The 24196-nt window shown below is 42.5% G+C and overlaps 1 protein-coding gene across 9 annotated transcripts in view; it reads right to left on the bottom strand.

The window, feature by feature from the left end:
* NALCN (sodium leak channel, non-selective) overlaps positions 1 to 24196 on the bottom strand; it is a 657013-nt gene that overhangs the window by 217861 nt on the left and 414956 nt on the right. For all 9 annotated transcript variants that reach the window (XM_056555671.1, XM_056555665.1, XM_056555672.1 and 6 more), the window contains one exon: positions 10928 to 11065. In XM_056555671.1, coding sequence (XP_056411646.1) covers positions 10928 to 11065 — 138 coding nt within the window. The remainder of the gene's footprint in view (positions 1 to 10927; positions 11066 to 24196) is intronic.

Genomic DNA, 24196 nt, shown 5'->3' with positions numbered 1-24196 from the left:
CTGTCTCTTGACAGAAGTTTTTTTTATGTTCTAGCTCAAAATGCATAAAATATAATTTTACAGAAAAGAGATTTTTGTTTTTGGTTTATCGCTTTACAATGATTCTTTGTGAAATACTGTCAAGTAGAATTTATTCTGATAAATTTATAACATCTTAACGCCCCCAGCATTTCAGCTACTTTTCTTATGTTCTATGAACTGAAAAACATGGTGGTTACTATGTATGCGAATCCATGCTAATTTATCACACCTGTGCCATTACTATTAGTTTTAGCTCCAGTTCAGGTTACATTTTGTGGAAAGAAAGAAGATATATTTCACAGACCTGTTGATTATTTTTTATAATGAATAAATAAAATATTGTTTAATAAATAAAAGTTATATTCACCTGACCTGTTTTTAGAACTTACATCCTTATAGAAAAGGATGGCATACTTTAGTATAGCATCTCTTGGAAAACTATCAAACACTTTGGGGGAGATTTATCAAAACTGTCCAGAGGAAAAGTTGTCCAGTTGCCCATAGCAACCAATCAGATTGCTCATTTCATTTTTAACAAGACCTCTGCAAAATTAACCCCTTAACGACGCAGGATGTATATTTACGTCCTGCGCCGGCTCCCACGATATGAAGCGGGATCGCGCCGCGATCCCGCATCATATCGCGGCGGTCCCGGCGCTCATCAACGGCCGGGACCCGTGGCTAATACCACACATCGCCGATCGCGGCGATGTGCGGTATTAACCCTTTAGAAGCGGCGGTCAAAGCTGACCGCCGCTTCTAAAGATAAACTGAAAGTGACCCGGCTGCTCAGTCGGGCTGTTCGGGACCGAACAGCTGATCGGACACCGGGAGGGCCCTTACCTGCCTCCTCGGTATCCGATCGACGAATGACTGCTCCGTGCCTGAGATCCAGGCAGGAGCAGTCAAGCGCCGATAATGCTGATCACAGGCGTGTTAATACACGCCAGTGATCAGCATAGGAGGTCAGTGTGTGCAGTGTTATAGGTCCCTATGGGACCTATAACACTGCAAAAAAAATGTAAAAATAAAGTGTTAATAAAGGTCATTTAACCCCTTCCCAAATAAAAGTTTGAATCACCCCCCTTTTCCCATAAAAAAAATAAAACAGTGTAAAAAAAATAAAATAAACATATGTGGTATCGCCGCGTGTGTAAATGTCCGAACTATAAAAATATATAATTAATTAAACCGCACGGTCAATGGCGTACGCGCAAAAAAATTCCAAAGTCCAAAAAAGAGTATTTTGGTCACTTTTTATACCATTAAAAAATGAATAAAAAGTGACCAAAAAGTCCGATCAAAACAAAAATCATACCGATAAAAATTTCAGATCACGGCGCAAAAAATGAGTCGTCATACCGCCCTATACATGGAAAAATAAAAAAGTTATAGGGGTCAGAAGATGACATTTTTAAACGTATAAATTTTCCTGCATGTAGTTATGATTTTTTCCAGAAGTCCGACAAAATCAAACCTATATAAGTAGGGTATCATTTTAACTGTATGGACATACAGAATAATGATAAGGTGTAATTTTTACCGAAATATGCACTGCGTAGAAATGGAAGCCCCCAAAAGTTACATTTTTTTTTCCGTTTCGCCGTGCATGTTTGGGTAAAATGACTAATGTCACTGCAAAGTAGAATTGGTGACGCAAAAAATAAGCCATAATATGGATTTTTAGGTGGAAAATTGAAAGGGTTATGATTTTTAAAAGGTAAGGAGGAAAAAACGAAAGTGCAAAAACGGAAAAATCCTGAGTCCTTAAAGGGGTAGTCCAGTGGTGAAAAACTTATCCCCTATCCTAAGGATAGGGGATAAGTTTGAGATCGCGGGGGGTCCGACCGCTGGGGCCCCCTGCGATCTCTCTGTACGGGGCCCTGGCTCTCCGCCGAGATAGCGGGTGTCGACCCCCGCACGAGGCGGCGGCCGACACGCCCCATCAATACATCTCTATGGCAGAGCCGGAGATTGCCGAAGGCAGCGCTTCGGCTCTGCCATAGAGTTGTATTGAGGGGGCGTGTCGGCCGCCGCCTCGTGCGGAGGTCGACACGCCCCCTTCCCGCGGGCTGTCGGGGCTCCGTACAGGAGATCGCGGGGGGCCCCAGCGGTCGGACCCCCCGCGATCTGCAACTTATCCCCTATCCTTAGGATAGGGGATAAGTTGCTCACCACTGAATCACCACTGGACTACTTCTTTAAGGGGTTAAAGAAGCAATCGGATTGGTTGCTATGGGCAACTGGGCAACTTTTCCTTTGCACAGGTTCTGATAAATCTCCCCCTTTATCCCCAATAGAGGTAACATTTACAGGTCTATAGTTTCTTTGGCTTATCTTTTGAGCTCCTTTTGGAATCAAATGTGCTATACAGTGATAATACCATATTAAAGTAATAATCTTTATTTACAGAATACACAGCACTAACACATTCATATTTCAAGTCTTAACTTACTAAATTTATCCTCCAAACTTCTCTTGTCGTTAAGAATTATATCTCTTATGCATCAGAACTGCCAAAGGTAGCAAACTGAAATCGCAAAAAAACAACCCTTTCACTGCAACACTGAAAAATGCTTACAGTTACAAGTGTAAGGTTAAGCACCATGCATAATACCTAGCAAAAGTTAAAATAAATTATCCCAGAAAAATTAGCAAAAACCTAACTTTTACTATACATTATTAAAATAATGCAATGAAATGCCAAAGGAAGCGGTTATTCCGAGAAACAGCCTGCTGCCTGTAGACCCGGCAGTCAACGGCGTCTTTCTTTCTTCTATCCCTATGGGTCGTTTTTAACCCCCTAAGGACCCAGCCAATTTTCACTGTAGGACCCGGCCATTTTTTGCACATCTGACGACTGTCACTTTTAGCGTTAATAACTCTGGGATGCTTTTACCTTTCATTCTAATTCAGAAACTGTTTTTTCGTGACATATTCTACTTTATGTTAGTGGTAAAATTTTGTCGATACTTGCATCATTTCTTGGTGAAAAATTCAAAAATTTGATGAAAAAATGTAAAATGTGGCATTTTTTTTTTACTTTGAAGCTCTCTGCTTATAAAGGTAAATGAATATCCTAAATAAATGATATATTGATTTACATGTAAAATATGTCTACATTATGTTTGCATCATAAAGTTGACATGTTTTTACTTTTGGAAGACATCAGAGGGCTTCAAAGTATAGCAGCAATTTTCCAATTTTTCACAAAATTTTCTAAATCAAAATTTTTCAGGGACCAGTTCAGTTTTAAAGTGGATTTGAAGGGCTTTCATATTAGAAATACCCCATAAATGACCCCATTATAATAACTGCACCCCTCAAAGTATTCAAAATTACATTCAAAAGGTTTGTTACACTAGCATGTTCTTGTAGACCCAGTTATTGAATTTTTACAAGGGGTAGAAGGAGATAAATCTTCCTAAAATGTGTAACCCAATTTCTCTCGAGTAAGAAAATACCTCATATGTGTATGTCAAGTGTTCGGCAGGTGCAGTACAGGGCTTGGGAGGGAGCGACAATGGGATTTTGGAGAGTGAGTTTTTCTGAAATGGTTTTTGGGGGGCATGTCACATTTAGGAAGCCCCTATGGTGCCAGAACAGCAAACCCCCCCCCCCACATGGCATACTATTTTGGAAACTGCACCCCTAAAGGCACGTAACAAGGGGTCCAGTGAGCCTTAACACCCCACAGGTGTTTGACGACTTTTCGTTAAAGTTGGATGTGTAAATAATTTTTTTTTCACTGAAATACTAGTTTTCCCTCAAATAAAATTTTTTTACAAGGGAAAATAGGACAAAATGCCCTCCCCCCAAAAAAAAATAATAAATGTGTAACCCCATCTCTTCTGAGTATGGAAATACCCCATGTTAGGGCATAAAATGCTCTGTGGGCGAACTACAATGCTCAGAAGCGCCATTTAGCCATTTAGAATTTGTTTGGAATGGAAGTCGGGGGCCATGTGCGTTTACAAAGCCCCCCGTGATGCCAGAACAGTGGACCCCCCCACATGTGACCCCATTTTGGAAACTACACCCCTCACAGAATTTAATAAGGGGTGCAGTGAGTATTTACATCCCACTGGCGTTTGACAGATCTTTGGAACAGTGGGCTGTGCAAATGAAAAATGACATTACGTGAGGGGTGTACGTTCCAAAATGGCATCACATGTGGGGGGGGGGTCCACTGTTCTGGCACTATGGGGGCTTTGTAAACACACGTGGCCTTCAATTCTGGAAACATTTTCTCTTCAAAATCCCAATGCTCCTTCTCTACTGAGCACTGTAGTTCGCCCGCAGAGCACTTTACATCCACACATGGAGTATGTTCGTACTCGGATGAAATGAGGTCACAAATTTTGGGGGGCTTTTTTCCTATTTTCTCTTGTGAAAATGAATAATTTAGGGTAACACCAGCATTTTAGTGAACAAAATTTTTTTTTTCATTTTCCCATCCAACTTTAATGAAAATTCGTCAAACACCTGTGGGGTGTAAAGGCTCACTATACCCCTTGCTACGTTCCATGAGGGGTGTAGTTTCCAAAATGGGGTCACATGTGGATATTAATTTTTTTGCGTTTATGTCAGAACCGCTGTAAAATCAGCCACCCCTGTGCAAATCACCAATTTAGGCCTCAAATGTACATAGTGCACTCTCACTCCTGAGCCTTGTTGTGTGCCTACAGAGCATTTTATGTCCACATATGGGGTATTTCCGTATTCAGGAGAAATTGTGTTACAAATTGTGTGAAAACAAAAAGTATGGGGCAACACCAGCATGTTAGTGTAAAAAAATATATATTTTTTACACTAACAGACTGGTGTAGCCCCCAACTTTTCCTTTTCATAAGGGGTAAAAGGAGAAAAAGCCCCCGGAAATTTGTAGTGCAATTTCTCCCGAGTAAGGAGATACCCCATATGTGGCTCTAAACTGTTTCCTTGAAATAAGACAGGGCTCTGAAGTGAGAGAGCGCCATGCGCATTTGAGGACTACATAGTGATTGCATAGGGGTATTCTACGCCAGTGATTCCCAAACAGGGTGCCTCCAGCTGGAGGCTCCATTTTGGAAACACTGCCATACAACACGTTTTTCATTTTTTTGGGGGGGGGGACAGTGTAAGGAGGTGTATATGTTGTGTTTTACCCTTTATTATGTGTTAGTGTAGTGTAGTGTTTTTAGGGTACATTTGCACTGGCGGGTTACGGTGAGTTTACCGCTAGGAGTTTGCGCTGCGGCAAAAAATTTGCCACAGCTCTAACTTCAAGCAGGAAACTTACTGTAAACCTGCCCGTGTGAATGTACACTGTTTCAAAATTACACTGTGTACACTGTTTCAAAATTACAACTCCCAGCATGTACTGACAGACCGTGCATGCTGGGAGTTGTAGTTTTGCAACAGCTGGAGGCACACTGGTTGGAAAACCTTCAGTTAGGTTCTGTTACCAAACTCAGTATTTTCCAACCAGTGTGTCTCCAGCTGTTGCAAAACTACAACTCCCAGTATGTAATGATCGCCGAAGGGCATGCTGGGAGATGTAGTTATTTTGACTTTGTAGGGGGGAGGAGGTGTGGTAGTGTTTTACTGAATGTTTCGGGGGAGAGTTCAGTGCCTCCTCAGAAGTATGCGGAAGAAGTGAAGTCTGTTATGGTCTTTAGCACTGCTTCTTGGGTCTTACTTGGGTTTTGGGTATGCCTTGGTTTGGCTTATTTCTTTTTTGTGGTCTGCTCTCTTCTGCAGCTCTTCTCTGTGTGTTTGTTTGTTTGTTTTTTCTTCCTTTCTTTCCACTCTTCCCTTTTCTCCCTTTCTTCCGCTGCATCGCCCCAGTGTACAACATGAAAATAGCGACATGGAATATCAAAGGTCTCCAATCGCCTGCCAGAGGCGTATGGTCCTTAGACATCTGAAAAAACTGGATGCTGAACTAGCATTATTGCAAGAAACCCACCTACTTGCCTCTGATTTCCCTAGAATGCAACAAATGTGGGTGGGGGAGGTGATGGGTTCACCAGCTGACAATCGCAAAGCAGGTGTGCTGATTTTATTTCAAAAGAGATTACAGTATTCACAGATCTCGTCAGACGTGGACACTGAAGGTCGCCTGTTTCATATTCTTCTAGACATGCCTGTGGGTAGAGTATCTGTGTACAATGTTTATGACCCGAATGTGTCTCATCCTGCCTTTTTCTCTTCTCTAGAAGCCAAGTTGCTACAGGATGGTTCCCGAAACCTAATAGTTGGGGATGATCTAAACACCGTACTTAGGGTGGAGGAGGACAGATAGCGCACCATAGATTCCCTCTCGGCGAGTTCCAAGGTGGACAACTCTTTACTCCTATTTACCGAATCCACTGCACTGACGGATGTGTGGAGACACTATAATCCCATGGGTCGTGAGTATACGCATTTTTCCCACGCACAAAACGCCTGGTCTAGAATTGATTATATGTTAACTTCTCAGGACCTGCTGTCAAGGGTAGAGGAGATACTTCTATCCGATCTAGTCATCTCAGATCACGCCCCTCTATGCCTAATATTAAGGGACACACACCCCAAAGGCACGGACATATTATGGTGGTTTCCCACTTTTCTGGCAGCTGATGCAGATTTTCTTGCCCAGTTGAAAGGATGGTGGATGGAATATGCTTCCACTAATGCTTCCTCTGCTAATAAACCATCCTTATTCTGGGATACAGAAAAGGCAGTCTTGAGGGCCCGTATCATTGCCTATGTTGCAGCGAAAAAGAGGAAGTGTAAGTCTGCCTATGTGGTGGCAACTGTTAAATTACGTGAGGTTTATACCACCTTCCTGAGTTCGCCCTCAACTGCTAATAAGGACTTATGGGTGGGGGCTAAAAGGGACTTCGAAGCTAGCATGGAAACTTGGGACAATATTTTCAGGGACCATAGATCCGTGGATTATTTTAAATTGGGAACAAAGCAGGTAAATTACTTGCGCGCATGTCCAAAACGTGGAGAAAAGGGGAATTTATCAGGGAACTCGTAGATGAATCAGGAGTCGCACATAGTCACCCCAAAGCCATCAACTCCATGCTTCAACAGTTCTATCAGAGCCTCTACGCTAATGTCGTGGTGGATGTCCAAGTTGGACGGCATTTCTTAGATGCGCTGTCCCTCCCTAAAGTTGCTGAGGAGGATATGGCCCTGCTTAATTCGCAGATAACTAACTACTGAAGAGATTTCCTCATGCACCCAGACCTGACGGCTTTGGGGGAGAGTTTTATAAAGCTTAGGATGCGGATGTTTCACCTCCTCTGGCCACTCCTTTTAATGCTATTCTAGGCCTCTAGCAACACAGCATATATCAAGGTCCTTTACAAACAAGGGAAGCTGCCGGATAATCCTGGGTCTTACAGACCCATCTCATTAATCATTCAAGATCTCAAATTGTTGGCCAAAATTATGACCAATAGGTTGGCCAATATTCTTCTGGGCCTCCTGGGCTCCCATCAGTCAAGTTTTGTCAAAGGCAGATCTGGAGTGACTAACATCCGATCAATACTGGCGACACTGGATGTGACTCGGTGGGCCTATTGGCCGCTGATGCAGAAAAAGCGTTCGATAATGTGAGTTGGGCCATGCTGCGCAGTGTCCTCAACTGTTTTGGATTCTCAGGAGCCTTCCGGACTTTGGTATGCCCTATACTTGTCACCCTTAGCCAGAATCTCCACGCCTGGCTTCCTATCCGACAACATCTATTGTCGGATAGGAAGCTACCTTTCTATGGAAGAGTAAACACCTCGGATTGTTTTTCGGAAGCTATGTCTACCCAAACCTGAGAGGGGTCTGCAGATGCCGGATATCCGACTGTATAACTTGGTGGCTTTAAACAGGCATGTCAGGGACTGGATGCTGAAAACCTCCTGGTTCTCAAATTTGTGCATGGAGAAGGTGCTGGCGCCACCGTAGGATTTGGGTGCTCTCCTTCACACTCCGTATGGCAAATTACCGGCTACTGTTAAAATGAGCCTCCGCCTGAAAGAAACAATTGCTGCCTGGAATAATGTCCTTAGGTCTGCCTCTCTGGAACACATCTTCTTTCCCTCAGGGAAACATCTTGTGGGTATTAAGCAGGTAAGACATGTCCCCTTGGATGCTGATGGCTCTCTGCTTGTCGGACATATTTGCTCATTTAAAGCGGGTGGCTTTCAACTCACTGAGAGACACCATATTTCTATCTTGGGAGAAGGAATTAGAGGTGTGACTTAGAAAAGGTGGGTCTCCTGCACGCGCTCTGGGAGTGTCCAGCTCTCTTGGCCATGTGGAAAGAAGTGGGGGAGTATATCACACAGGTATGACAAGTGGAGGTCCCTCTGACCCCGCTGGGTATGATCTTTCATTACATAACCAGGGGATCACAGTCTCCAGCAGACAGTTTAGTTGCTATTAAAGGGATTCATCTCATGTTGTTGTCCACGGTTAAATGCTTATTGCGTTTCTGTTTGCAAAAGGAGGTCCCTACATTGACGCACATTGTAGACACTATGAAGGGTCTTCTATTTATTGATAGACTAGAGACCTTGCATAATACGGAACTTTGGTCCGGAAAGTTTTTCAGGGACTGGAGGCGGTTTCTTGAATTTGCCTACCCACCCCAAGAAATCGCGAAACTCCTGTCTGTCTGATTTGTGCCATTCTTACTGGTATTGTAGGGCATCCCTGGCGGGTACATTAGGGAGATTGCGGGTGGAGGAATAGGTTCAGATTACTTCTCAGTAGCAATGGTCTGGGGTGGTGAGGCAGACTTCTCTCCTCTCTTCTCTACTTCTTTTTCTTTCCTTTCTTTGCTTTTGTGTCTATATGTTGGATTCTATTTCCTTTCTCCATCTTTTTCTATCCTATCTTTGGGGTCATTTGCACCTCTGTTTGTTGCAGGCTGACCTTATTTAGGTTGATTTATTTTTGTTTTATGATTTCTGTACATTGTTGTATAGTGGGAGGTGGGTTAGATGTAGGTCTGTGTACCCGGACCTTCCTCTCTTGGAGAGCTTGATTGCATGATGGACATGGTTCTCTGTATGAGCGAAGTGGAGGAGCTAGCTACTTGTACTACTTTCACCATTCACTACTCGGACATGGCATGATTAACAATGTTATTTTAGGGACTTGCTTGCCTCTGTGTTCGCGATTTTCTACAACTTCCATGACTGATATGTATGCCATCCACTGACTAACTGTACAACTCTGTGTGGTGTTGTGTTCCTTTTATTGAAATGTTAATAAAACAATGTGTTAAAAAAAAAAAAAAAAAAAAAAAGAAGGAGAATGAGAATGGGTATAGTAGTAATTCATATACTGGAATAAAAAGATATTGTTGCAAGTGTCCCATGGATTTCACACTGCTAGGAATAAGTCTGGTCTATTATGTAGTGAAGCATATATTCCAGCAATCAGATTTACTTAAAAGAGTTATCCAGGATAGAATTACAGAACTAACTACATCCAAAAACAGCACCACTCCTGTCCTTAGGTTAAAATGCCCAAGTGTCTCACAAGAATTCATAGTGTGTCAGGATTGTGATGCCTCCACCAGTTGTATGGTGCTGCCAATTTAGACAGCATCAAACTGATGACCAGTTTCCTTCAACAGATAAAACTAATGACATTTTCTTGCTTTTTATTAGGTAACAATAATTCTGCACACTAATAGTTGCCCCATAATTGTGAAAATGAAACCTCTAAAGTATAAACTAATAATTGTGCGCACAGTGTAGATGGCATGTGAGGGAAGAAGTGGTTACTGATGTACACATTTGCAAGGTTCTAAGTGCTAGCAGAAAGAAAATAAACAGCACCACAAAAGGATCATAGCAGGGAAAGGTGTACACTTAACATTGAGCTTCTGCTGCTGTTGAGAAGCTAAAGCAGGAGGGATTACACTAGAGCACTGTAGACATACAGGAGTAAATGCATTGCTGTATACACAAAGAATAGCTACCCTGCCTAAGCTTTTTGGGTTGTCAGACATGGGAGGAAAACCTTGATTTACCTTTGAGGAAAAATGTAGATCACCTTCAACATGCTTACTATCTCAGATTTAGGGCACACAGACCAAGCTCACTCTCTCCTGTGCAAAACACATGCTAAGCCCCACCCCCAGTTCCTGTAGCTTGTACTGCTCTAGCTGTTAGTAAAGACAGATTACCTCTGACAACAAGCAGTGGACAGCAGATTGCTGTCACCTAGTGGCCAAGCTGGAGTAAGAAGTTATTTTTGGTTAAGGAAGTGATTTATAAATAAAATTGAGTAAAGTTTGAAACTGTAGTAACCATTTAAGTGGGATAGTTAGTTAGATACATTTTACTGTGAGCAAAGTCTTTGGAATAATATATTGGATGCTGCAGAACACATTGCTAAATGCCATAAAACAACTATACAGCCACTAGAAATGACACACTGTTTCATTGACTACAACCTTTTAAAAGTCTTATTGCTTCCACGGTCATTCCTGAAAGTCTGGAAGAGGGCATTAAAATGTCAAACCTATCTTGATTTTTTTTTTCCTTTTTGCAAATCCTCAATTAATCTATTTATAGCATTTTGGCTTTATTAGTGCAGCAGCGAAACAAACCCCTGGTGTTCACCAGACTTTAGGAAATAGCTGCACTGATTTCTAATCAAGTATTCATACTCTAGAGGCTTGAAGTTTTGTCTCCAGCTTAATTACAACAGTGATGAGCAAGCAGTGAAATATGAATACATGACCCATTGCTAAGGTTATCTGCAAGTACACTATGCCAATACAACACATTGCTAAGGTTATCTGCACGTACACTATGCCAATAAAAAGGGTTAAGTTGTATTACATTAGCGATCAATACAGACAAACTGCTTTTCATTTCTGTAATGTAATATTTATGTCATACAGAAAACCTGTACTCACCAAAGTGGCAAACAGATGGTAAAGGATGAAGTAGATAGCAACTACAGGTGCCCACACAGTTCCTACAGCATTAAGAGTTTGATCCATTACATCCACCCATCCCTCCTGCGTTAAAATCTGAAACATTGACATGAATGCCTAGAGAAAAAAAAATGAAAAAGCATTAAAACTATTTACATATGAAAACTGCTGTGAAAAACAAAAACAAGTGCATTATGGGAATTATGTCAACACACCACAAAAACTGAATAGTACTGAGCCAGACATAAGTTCACCACACAATAAAAAGTCATATAGTAAAAATATTAATGCTAAACATTCACAGGAACATTCCCTGCATAATTGACACACTGTGATATGCTTAGTGTTGGGCTTGGGGGATACAGAAACCACCAAACATAGCACTACAATGAACAAGTACTTAAGGGGTGATTTAACCCCTTAAAGACACAGTGCAAAGGATAGGGGGATAAGATGTCTGATCACGGAGGTCCGGCTGCTGGCGCCACGCGATCTCCGTACAGTCACACCCCAACCTTTCCATTCATGTCTATGGGAGGGGGCGTTCAGAATGCCGGGTGACTGCACAGAGATCACGAGGCTCTCAGAAGCTGGACCCCCGTGATCAGACATTTTAACCCTTATCCGCAAATTTTATTTTTGCATTTATGTTTTTTTCCTTCTCGCCTTCTATCAGCTACAAATCTTTCAGATTTCCATCCACAAACCCATATGAGGGCTTTTTTTCTGCGTGACCAATTGTACTTAGTAATTACTCATTTTACCATAAAAAATGCACCTGTAAGCCAGGTCCATATAATAGTTTGGAATCAATAGTGCTGGCTAACTTATCCTTTGTCTGTATTGCACATATGGGGGAGTGTTCGCCAAATTGCAAGCCAAGTACCTCACTATTTCATAACTTCATAATTTTATATTTCCATTTATTGCACCATAGCTGTATAGCTTTTCATGTTTTATCAATAGACTCATGTTTTATCTATATCTTTGTGCTAGCAGTGTGCTGCTGTATTCTTCTGTTGCTGTGTATATATATATATATATATATATATATATATATGTATATACACACAGTATATTGTTTGTGGGAGGGAATTTACAAGAAAACTGCAATCTTGCAGATTGTGGTTTCCTTTTCACGCTGTACACTTTTCTTTATTCTGTGGATCAATACTAGACATGTGCACTAGAAAAATTTTCATTTAGTTTCAGTTTAGTTTTTTCGTTTTGGAAAAATTTTTCGGTTCGGTAATATTTTCGGTTTTGATTTTTCGGATACATTCGGTATTCGGGTGTTCAGTTAGATTTTTCAGATACATTCGGTATTCGGGTACATTCGGTAAATCTTTTTATTCTTTTTTGGACTTTAGCGATCCTAAAAAATTATGGAGATACCTTTTTTATTAAAATTTCGTAGGGTACCATAAAAAATAATAATAAAAAAGATACAGTAGTGATGGAAAAAAATTGTATGTAACTTAATGTATCTTTTTTATTATGAAATGTTTATTCATTTTTAAACAGGGATCAATTTATGTGAGCGGGTAAAGCACTAAAAATGTAGCCGACAATAATAAAAATGTAGTGTGTGCGTGTTTTTCACTTTTTTATTTATTTTTTATTTTTTAGGTAGTACTACTACTCCCAGCATGGAACACACTGTTCCATGATGGGAGTAGTAGTTAGCTGTACTATTTGAAAGATCGCCGGGGTCCCTTGCGATCCTCTTGTATAATGTATAGATGCGGCGGCAGCTCTTCTATGGTCCCCTGCTCTCACGTGTATATATACACATATTAATATTTCCCGCAGAGCTGTGATTGGCCAGATGATTCCAGTGTGATTGGCCAGATGGTTCCAGCTAGTCACAGCTCTCTGTGAGAAATAGGAATATGTGTATATATACGGCCGTGCAGGGGACCATAGGAGAGCGGCCGCCGCATCCATACATTATACAGGAGAATCACAGCTGGTGTCAGGAGTGATACCCGCAGTGATCTTTCCTTAACTACAAGTACTACTACTCCCAACATGGAGTACACTCTGCTCCATGCTGGGAGCTGTAGTGCCTGCATTAATAGACAGATTGCAGTGGGTGTCAGAAGTTACACTCGCTGCGATATGTCTATTAATGCAGGTACTACAGCTCCCAGCATGGAGCAGAGTGTGCTCCATGTTGGGAGTATTAGTACCTACAGTAAGGGACAGATCGCAGCGGATGTCACTCCTCCTGACACCCTCTGCGATCCTCCTGATGTGAATGTCAGGATCAGCTGTTCTCAAGGCTACAGAGTCGGGAGAACAGCTGACGCTGAGCCGTAGGTATACATCGTATATCTACTGCCCAGCAACAACTTACAGTGAGCCTGCAATGTGTATACAGTATACACATTGCTGGCTCACTTAACCCCTTGCTGAGCTGTGCGCTATGCGCAAGCCCAGCAACGAAAGAGTTAACTTACGCTATCTATAGATAGCTGTATATAGTGTATACAGAAGACGAATTCCGCTTACTTCCCTCGAGTACCGGGCAGGTCTGTGTAGCTCCGCCCCCTAGAGATGACGTCATTAGGGGCAGAGCTACAGAAGGGAATTAGGCTAGTTAATCTGAAGCTCTGTTCACATTGTACGTTTTGTATAATGTGAACAGACCCTTTTGGCAGTGTCTACCCAGACAGGGAGACTCCAGCTGTTGATAAACTATAACTCCCAGCATGCCCAGACAGCCAAAGGCTGTCTGGGCATGCTGGGAGTTCTAGTTTTGCACCAATTGGTAGCTCCTTGTTTGGGTAGATATTGCATCATGGGTGTTCTCACCAGCGGACAGCGCCAAAAATGTCATAACCAATTTTTTGTGGTTTTTTTCTTCTCGTTTCAGATCCGTGTATGCAGAGGATTACTGCGAATTTGATGGATTACGGCGGATAATTTTTTTTTCTTTTAATAAAATGGTTAACGAGGGCTGTGCGGGAGTGTTTTTTTAAATCAAATAATTTTTCCAATGTGTTGTGGTTTTTTTTTAATTAAATTTTCAGGCTTAGTGGTAGAAGCTGTTCTTATTGACTGAATCCATTACTAAGCCAGGGCTTAGCATTAGCCCCCAAAAACAGCTAGTGCTAACCCCCAATTATTACCCCGGTACCCACCGCCACAGGGGTGCCGGGAAGAGTCTGTACCAACTGGCCCGGAGCGTCAAAAATGGCGCTCCTGGGCCTAGGCGGTAACAGGCTGGCGTTATTTAGGCTGGGGAGGGCCAGTAACAATGGTCCTCGCCCACCACGGTAACGTCAGGCTGTTGCTGTTTGGTTGGTATTGTGCTGAGAATGAAAACACGGGGAACCCTATGCGTTTTTTTTTATTTATTTAAATAAAAAAATTAAAAAACGTATAGGGTTCCCCGTATTTTCATTCTCAGCACAATACCAACCAAACAGCAACAGCCTGACGTTACCAGGGTGGGCGAGGACCATTGTTACTGGCCCTCCCTAGCCTAAATAACGCCAGCCTGTTACCGCCTAGGCCATGGAGCACTATTTTTGAAACTCCGGGCCTGTTGGTATCCCTGTGGCGGTGGGTACCGGGGTAATAATTGGGGGGTAGCGCTAGCTGTTTTTGGGGCTAGCACTAAGCCCTGGCTTAGTAATGGATTCAGTCAATAAGACCAGCTTCCACTACTAAGCCTGAAAATTCAATTAAAAAAAACACAACACATTGGAAAAATTATTTTATTTAAAAAAACACTCCCCTACAGCCCTCGTTAACCATTTTATTAAAAGAAAAAAAAAAATTATCTGACGTAATCCATCGAATCCGCAGTAATCCTCTGCATACAGGGATCTGAAACGAGAAGAAAAAAAACACAAAAAATTGGTTATGACATTTTTGGCGCTGTCTGCTAGGGAGAGCACCCATGATGCAAAGTCTACCAAAAAAGGGAGGCACCAATTGGTGCAAAACTACAACTCCCAGCATGCCCAGACAGCCTTTGGCTGTCTGGGCATGCTGGGAGTTGTAGTTTAGCAACAGCTGGAGTCTCCTTGTCTGAGTAGACACTGCCAGAAGGGTCTGTTCACATTATACAAAACGGACAATGTGAACAGAGCTTCAGATTAACTAGCCTTGTTCCCTTCTGTAGCTCCGCCCCTAATTACATCATCACTAGGGGGCGGAGCTAAGCGGCTCTGCCCGATACTCGAGGGAAGTAAGCAGAATTAGTCTTCTGCATACACTATATACAGTTTTCTATAGATATCTGTATATAGTGTTTACTACCCAAAGGGTTAACCTACACTGTCCAGCAGTGTAAGTTAACTCTTTCCTTGCTGGGCTTGCGCATAGCACACAGCTCAGTAAGGGGTTAAGTGAGCCAGCAATGTGTATACTGTATACACATTGCAGGCTCACTGTAAGTTGTTGCTGGGCAGTAGATATACGATGTATACCTACGGCTCCGCGTCAGCTGTTCTCCCGTCTCTGTAGCCCTGATAACAGCTGATCCCGACATTCACGTAAGGACGATCGCAGCGGGTGTCAGGAGGAGTGACATCCGCTGGGATCTGTCCCTTACTGCAGGTACTAATACTCCCAACATGGAGCACACTCTGCTCCATGCTGGGAGCTGTAGTACCCTAGACATATCGCAGCGAGTGTAACTTCTAACACCCGCTGCAATCTGTCTATTAATGCAGGCACTACAGCTCTCAGCATGGAGCAGAGTTTACTCCATGTTGGGAGTAGTAGTACTTGTAGTTAAGGAAAGATCACTGCGGGTATCACTCCTGACACCCGCTGTGATGCTCCTGTATAATGTATGGATGCGGCGGCCGCTCTCCTATGGTCCCCTGCACGGCCGTATATATACACATATTCCTATTTCTCACAGAGAGCTGTGATTGGCTGGAACCATCCGGCCAATCATAGCTCTGCGGGAAATATGAATGTGTGTATATATACGCGAGTGCAGGGGACCATAGAAGAGCTGCCGCCGCATCTATACATTATACAAGAGGATCGCAAGGGACCCCGGCGATCTGTCAATTAGTACAGGTAACTACTACTCCCACACACTACATTTTTACTATTGTCGGCTACATTTTTAGTGCTTCACCCGCTCACATAAATTGATCCCCGTTTAAAAATTAATAAACATTTCATAATAAAAAAGATACATTTCGTTAGATACAATTTTTTCCATCACTACTGTATCTTTTTTATTATTTTTTTGTTATTAGAATTAATTCTTTACGTTCGTTTACGGATAACAAATGCATTCGTCATTAGACATTCGTGCCCAACCGAATTGCACATGTCTAATCAATACTATTAAAATGATGGTTGCAAAAAACAGTACGGTCGGCACCGCTACCTCAGAAACACCTGTGAACTGACCACTCCTAATGCTGGCAAGCAAGGAGTTAATTGGCAAGACTGTCTATGCGTAACACTGAATCACTGCTGATCCACTGGGTTCCCAGTCCCTTGGAGCAAACTTTTCAAACATGCAAGATAGAGAAGTAACAGGGACGTCACTCACCGGGATGCAGTAAAAACGTTTCTTTTATTTCAACAGTGCAGACATACGAGCACAAACATCGGGAGCCACAGCCAAACAGCCGCGAGCCGGGTAACAGCTGTGTCACGTGTCTTCACACGCTTCTTCAGACCCTACCTGTTCCGGCTACACGTCACCTTAAATCCACTCCCACCTGGTGACGTGTAGGGATCAGGTGTACAATTCTAAATACAAAATAGTACAAAATTTAAAAACCTACAGAAAGGCAAAAGGCTGAAGCAATGCAATACTACCAATAATATTATAGAAACACGCTATAATCCAATCTTTCATTAAGACCAAGGTTGCCCGCTGCATCTAATTTAATAATCCATTTAGCTTCCGCTTGTAGCAGGATTTTCTTTCTGTCTTGATTTTCTTTGCAGCGGACAACCTCCAAGCCCTGAAAGACTAGAGTATCATGCAAGCCATTGTGAATGGAATTCATATGTTCAATGAACCTCAGGACTCCTTTTCTGGATCTGATGGAGTATACATGTTCTCTAAAACGGGTGTTCATGGATCGTTTCGTACTTCCTACATAAAATCTCCCACATGTACAGATCATAACATAGACTACCCACTGGGTTCTGCAAGTAGTCAACATTTTGACAGGAATTTCCTCCCCTCCTACAAGGACCATTTTTCCTATCCTTAAGTGCGGACACCACGTACAAGTGCCACACCTGTGGTTACCCACGGGCCCTGCTCTGGTGAGCCAATCTTTATCTTTAGGTTTAGTGGTGAAGTTGCTACTGGTAACCACATCCTTAAGATTCTTACAGCGCCTGAAAGTAACCAAAGGTTTGGCATTGACTATTTTGCCTAAGTTATTATCATTCATAATTAAAGGCCAGTTTTTGTGTACAACAGATCTGATGATTTTTTCCAGGGGGCTAAACTTGAAAGAGAAGGAAAAGCGAGGTTGTTCATTTTTTACCTTTTTACGTTTTTTAAAAAGGAGATTTCTTCTATCCTGCCCAAAAGCTCTCTCCAGAGCTTCATTAAGCAATTTTTTAGGGTACCCACGAACCGCCAGTCTCTTCTTCAGCTCTCCAGCTTGTTCCAAAAATGTATCATTTGTATTATTAATTCTACGAAGACGTAAAAATTGTCCATATGGTAAAGAAGTTTTAACGTGATCGGGATGATAGCTGGAGAACTGAAGAAGGGAGTTAGAGGCCGTGGGTTTTCTAAATCCAGAAGTGCAGATATTACCATCTTTTAATTCAACTAGGACGTCAAGAAATTCCATTTTGCTCTTATCAGCCTTACTAGTGAATTTCAGATTCATATCATTACTTGTATTCAAATACTCCACAAATTTCCCGAAGTCCGCCAGGGTGCCATCCCAGGATATGAAGACGTCATCTACAAACCTGAGATAGCACCTGACGGACTTCAGGAAGGGATTTTGGTCAGAGAAAACATATTTGCTTTCGAACATAGCAACATATAGATTTGCAAAGGTACAGGCGACGGGGGTGCCCATAGCTACACCCCCAATCTGCCTGTACCAAACCTCATCGAATTGAAATGTATTGTTTTCTAATACGAAAGAAAGGGATTCGCATATGAAGTCGATAGTATTTTCAGTTTTGTCTGTACGTGTCAGTATCTTGCGAATGCATTCCACCCCTCTTTTTTGTGGTATACTCGTGTACAAACTCTCTATATCTATAGAGGCTAATATGAGATTTTCGGAACAGGGTAAATCCTGAATGCAAACAAGAAACTGATTTGTATCTTTCACCAGCGATGGTACTTCCTGCAGAAGGGGTCGCAGTAGCCACTCAAGACACGTGACACAGCCGTTACCCGGTTCGCGGCTGTTTGGCTGTGGCTCCCGATGTTCGTGCTCGTATGTCTTCACTGTTGAAATAAAAGAAAAGTTTTTACTGCATCTCGGTGAGTGACGTCCCTGTTACTTCTCTATCTTGCATGTTTGAAAAGTTTGCTACAAGGGACTGGGAACCCAGTGGATCAGCAGTGATTCAGTGTTACGCATAGACTGTCTTGCCAATTAACTCCTTGCTTGCCAGCATTAGGAGTGGTCAGTTCACAGGTGTTTCTGAGGTAGCGGTGCCGACCGTACTGTTTCTTGGAACCATTATTTATGTGAACTCATTCACGGTCAGAGCACACCTCATAACCTGCACTCACGAAAGGACTTTCCACTATTCCTTGACATGGATTCGGATGATTCCGCAAGCAGTCTTTTGGACACATCTGACAGTGCAGTAGGAGCCGGACTGAGGGATGTGTCTAGCTTTTTTAGTCAATGCAATACTAAAGACATGCTACAAGTCATCAGCATAAAAAATTTGGAATTTAAAGTAACATCTTTAGCCGAAAAAGAAACAAGGCTTTTCTGGACTGTAAATTCTTTGCGTTCTTATAACGAGTGTGAACGCGTTCCTAGAGGGTTGAGGAACTATAAAGAACCCTCACAATTTATTGACGATCCAGATTTCGTTCACACTTGGAAAAATATACATCAGGATTATTCCCTACAAATGTTAAGAGCTGTTATCAATAAAAATGAACAAGAATATTCAAAGACCACCGAAGACCTAGAGCTAAAACGGAAATTCGGGCTCGCCTGCTTGAGGATCAGTACCATGCATTTACTAAGAAACTTGAGAAAAAGATTGTGAATTTGCAAGCTATAATCAAAGATCAAAAGAAAGATAAATTCATTCGAGACAAACTCGATTATGACACAGATAGAGTCTTCCAAACAACCAGTCAGAGAAGGCAACGTTTAAGACGCAATCGGAATAATTTTCACAAACAGAAAGCAACTGACTATTGGACCACAGAGTCTGATTCTAGCGGTAATGGTGACAAGCAACAAAGAGGGTCTGAAGAAATAAATAATCAAGTGACATGGAACAAGTGAAAAATGATTCATGTGCAGTTATTAACCTTACAGATAAAATCTTGGACGAGGATACCATTACTCTTTTGTCGAGGGGCCTAAATTTCTGTTTAACGGAAGATTTCGATGTAGTGGACTTTGAAGTGGACTTATTCAAATCCATTAGAAAGCTGAATCTTAGGAAGTTGTATGCAAATAAAAATGCCCCCCAGAGTAGGCTGGAGGGAGAAATCCCTGCAGCCATAGGGCCGCTCTGCTTTAGTGTTCTACAAAATGCTACCATTTCAGAGTTAGAATGTTTAGACAACTTGATTGATTTGCAGGGGGGATTTGATCATAACCCAGAATATGAAAGTGATGTCATAATGTTAGAAGAATTTAAAGGGGGGTTAACATCCACGTTCTGTCCTCAAGTAACCCCAGGTAGTAACCTGGATATATTTCACAATAGAATGCTTAAAGATGTTAAATCATTGATCTACAAAAAAGATGTCTGCAATCTCAGCTACGGTGAAAGGTCTGCTCTAGTACGCCTTAAAGAAATGAATGATGTCGTGATAAAAAAATCCGACAAAGGGGGAAATGTCGTGGTAATGTCCAGTATTTATTATCAAAATAAATTAAAAAAAAATCCGACAAAGGGGGAAATGTCGTGGTAATGTCCAGTATTTATTATCAAAAATGTGCGACCCCCACACATACCTGAGATTGCAGAATAATCCTATTCCTAAGATTCAGACGAGTTTGCGTACATTGTTAAGGAAGAATGTAGAAAAAGGAATACTCTCCAAAGGGAAAGCAGAAAAACTTATACCACCTTCTCACCCGCGATGGTACTTCCTGCCGAAGGTGCACAAGACCTTGCACCCCCCCCCCCCCCCCGGACGACCAATCGTCTCGGGGAAGGGGTCAGTCACAGAGCCACTCTCTAAATATCTTGAGTGGCTACTGCGACCCCTTCTGTAGGAAGTACCATCGCTGGTGAAAGATACAAATCAGTTTCTCGTTTGCATTCAGGATTTACCCTGTTCCGAAAATCTCATATTAGCCTCTATAGATATAGAGAGTTTGTACACGAGTATACCACAAAAAAGAGGGGTGGAATGCATTCGCGAGATACTGACACGTACAGACAAAACTGAAAATACTATCGACTTCATATGCGAATCCCTTTCTTTCGTATTAGAAAACAATACATTTCAATTTGATGAGGTTTGGTACAGGCAGATTGGGGGTGTAGCTATAGGCACCCCCGTCGCCTGTACCTTTGCAAATCTTTACGTTGCTATGTTCGAAAGCAAATATGTTTTCTCTGGCCAAAATCCCTTCCTGAAGTCCGTCAGGTGCTATCTCAGGTTTGTAGACGACTTCTTCATAGCCTGGGATGGCACACTGGCGGACTTCGGGAAATTTGTGGAGTATTTGAATACAAGTAATGATATGAATCTGAAATTCACTAGTAAGGCTGATAAGAGCAAAATGGAATTTCTTGACGTCCTAGTTGAATTAAAAGATGGTAATATCTGCACTTCTGGATTTAGAAAACCCACGGCCTCTAACTCCCTTCTTCAGTTCTCCAGCTATCATCCCGATCACGTTAAAACTTCTTTACCGTATGGACAATTTTTACGTCTTCGTAGAATTAATAATACAAATGATACATTTTTGGAACAAGCTGGAGAGCTGAAGAAGAGACTGGAGGTTCGTGGCTACCCTAAAAAATTGCTTAATGAAGCTCTGGAGAGAACTTTTGGGAAGGATAGAAGAAATCTCCTTTTTTTAAAACGTAAAAAAGGTAGAAAATGAACAACCTCGCTTTTCCTTCTCTTTCAAGTTTAGCCCCCTGGAAAAAATTATCAGATCCGCTGTACACAAAAACTGGCCTTTAATTATGAATGATAATGACTTAGGCAAAATAGTCAATGCCAAACCTTTGGTTACTTTCAGGCGCTGTAAGAATCTTAAGGATGTGGTTACCAGTAGCAACTTCACCACTAAACCTAAAAATAAAGATTGGCTCACCAGAGCAGGGCCTGTGGGTAACCACAGGTGTGGCACTTGTACGTGGTGTCCGCACTTAAGGATAGGAAAAACAGTCTTTGTAGGAGGGGGGGAAATTCCTGTCAAAATGTTGATTACTTGCAGAACCTAGTCTATGTTATGATCTGTACATGTGGGAGATTTTATGTAGGAAGTACGAAACGATCTATGAACACCCGTTTTAGAGAACATGTATACTCCATCAGATCCAGAAAAGGAGTCCCGAGGTTCATTGAACATATGAATTCCATTCACAATGGCTTGCATGATACTCTAGTCTTTCAGGGCTTGGAGGTTGTCCGCTGCAAAGAAAATCAAGACAGAAAGAAAATCCTTTAGCGGAAGCTAAATGGATTATTAAATTAGATGCAGCGGGCAACCTCGGTCTTAATGAAAGATTGGATTATAGTGTGTTTCTATAATATTATTGGTAGTATTGAATTGCTTCAGCCTTTTGCCTTTTTGTAGGTTGTTAAATTTTGTACTACCGTATATACTCGAGTATAAGCCGACCCGAGTATAAGCCGAGACCCCTAATTTCAACCCAAAATCCCAGGAAAAGTTATTGACTCGAGTATAAGCCTAGGGTGGGAAATACCTCATCCCCCCTGTCATCATCCAGACCCGTCATTAACATCCTCATCATCATCCCCTTGTCATCATCCCACACATCCCCCCTTCATCATCCCCTTGTCATCATCCCACACATCCCCCCTTCATCATCCCCTTATCATCCCGCACATCCCCCCTTCATCATCCCCTTTTCATCCCACACATCCCCCCTTCATCATCCCCTTGTAATCATCCCACACCCCCCCTTCATCATCCCCTTGTCATCATCCCCACCCCCCTTCATCATCCCCACACCCCCCCTTCATCATCCTCTTCTCATCATTCGCCCTCAGTGGTCTTCAACCTGCGGACCTCCAGAGGTTTCAAAACTACAACTCCCAGCAAGCCCGGGCAGCCATCGGCTGTCCGGGCTTGCTGGGAGTTGTAGTTTTGAAACCTCCGGAGGTCCGCAGGTTGAAGACCACTGCGGCCTTCAACATCATCCAGCCCCCTCTCACCCCCTTTAGTTCTGAGTACTCACCTCCGCTCGGCGCTGGTCCGGTCCTGCAGGGCTGTCCGATGAGGAGGTGGTCCGGTGGGATAGTGGTTCCGGGCTGCTATGTTCACCGGGGGCGCCTCTTCTCCGCGCTTCCGGCCCGGAATAGAGGCATTGCCTTGACAACGACGCAGAAGTACGTTGGCAATGAACGCACCTCTGCGTCGTTGTCAAGACAACGTGACTATTCTGAGGCCGGGCCCGAAGCGCTTAGAAGAGGCCTCCCCGGTGAAGATAGCAGCCCGGAACCACTATCCCACCGGACCACCTCTTCACCGGACAGCCCTGCAGGACCGGACCAGCGCCGAGCGGAGGTGAGTACTCAGAACTAAAGGGGGTGAGAGGGGGCTGGATGATGTTGAAGGCCGCAGTGGTCTTTAACCTGCGGACCTCCGGAGGTTTCAAAACTACAACTCCCAGCAAGCCCGGACAGCCGATGGCTGCCCGGGCTTGCTGGGAGTTGTAGTTTTGAAACCTCTGGAAGTCCGCAGGTTGAAGACCACTGCGGGTGGGGGAGCTCACTCGAGTATAAGCCGAGGGGGGTGTTTTCAGCACGAAAAATCGTGCTGAAAAACTCGGCTTATACTCGAGTATATACGGTATTTTGTATTTCGAATTGTACACCTGATCCCTGCACGTCACCAGGTGGGAGTGGATTTAAGGTGACATGTAGCCGGAACAGGTAGGGACTGAAGAAGCGTGAAGACACGTGACACAGCTGTTACCCGGCTCACGGCTGTTTGGCTGTGGCTCCCGATGTTCGTGCTCGTATGTCTGCACTGTTGAAATAAAAGAAACGTTTTTACTGCATCCCGGTGAGTGACGTCCCTGTTACTTCTCTATCTTGCACTATTAAAATGATACCCATGTTTAAATGCTTTTCTATTATTGCACTGCAAAAAAATAAAAATTAATTATCATAATTTTTTTTTTTTTTTACAAAATAAGTATCTTTAAAAATGCTTTTTACGTGATCATTAACATATTTTGATAGTTCAAACATTTATGCACGCGCTGATACCAAATATTTTTATTAATATTTTTTAACACTTTTATATATAACATTTTACATAACATTTATTTTTCACTTTCTATGTCCTCATATGGAGATAAAGATATTTGGACATAGAGATATTTATAGCAACCATCAGATTGCTAATATTGTTCAGTGCTATGCACATGCATAGAACTGATCAGTAATATCTTCTCTGGTCTTCTAGAAAGCAGACAAAAGAAGAAGACCCGGGGAGAGCGATGGAGACATGTGAGGGGACCTCCATCCACCACCTTGGCTAATGGGATCTCCACGGTCGTGCCGCAGATGTCATGATCAGTATTGGTAATGGCATCTGATGGGTTAATAGCGGATATCAGCGAATTGCTGATGTCAGTCATTACCGGCGGGTTGCTGGCTACTGATAGCAGCCAGGAACTGCTGTGCATGAAGCAAGCACAGTTCTTGTACTCCCTTCATATAAAGGACGCAAATGAACGTCTTATGTCCATAAGCAACCCCAACCTATTTCAAAATGAAAGTACTTCTGTCTTACTTTCTGCACTTCAGAAGGGTTTTGGCATCTAAAATCTGTTGACCTTTAAGGAATATTGCACTCTGGTGTCACAGATTACAATCGCCATTTGGTATCACACAACAGCCATGGTAGATTG

The sequence above is a fragment of the Hyla sarda genome, chromosome 2 (assembly GCF_029499605.1).
Source record: "Hyla sarda isolate aHylSar1 chromosome 2, aHylSar1.hap1, whole genome shotgun sequence".
Taxonomy (NCBI): Eukaryota; Metazoa; Chordata; class Amphibia; order Anura; family Hylidae; genus Hyla; species Hyla sarda.
The sequence above is the reverse complement of the archived record's forward strand: the minus strand, read 5'-3'. Positions and strand labels throughout refer to the sequence as shown.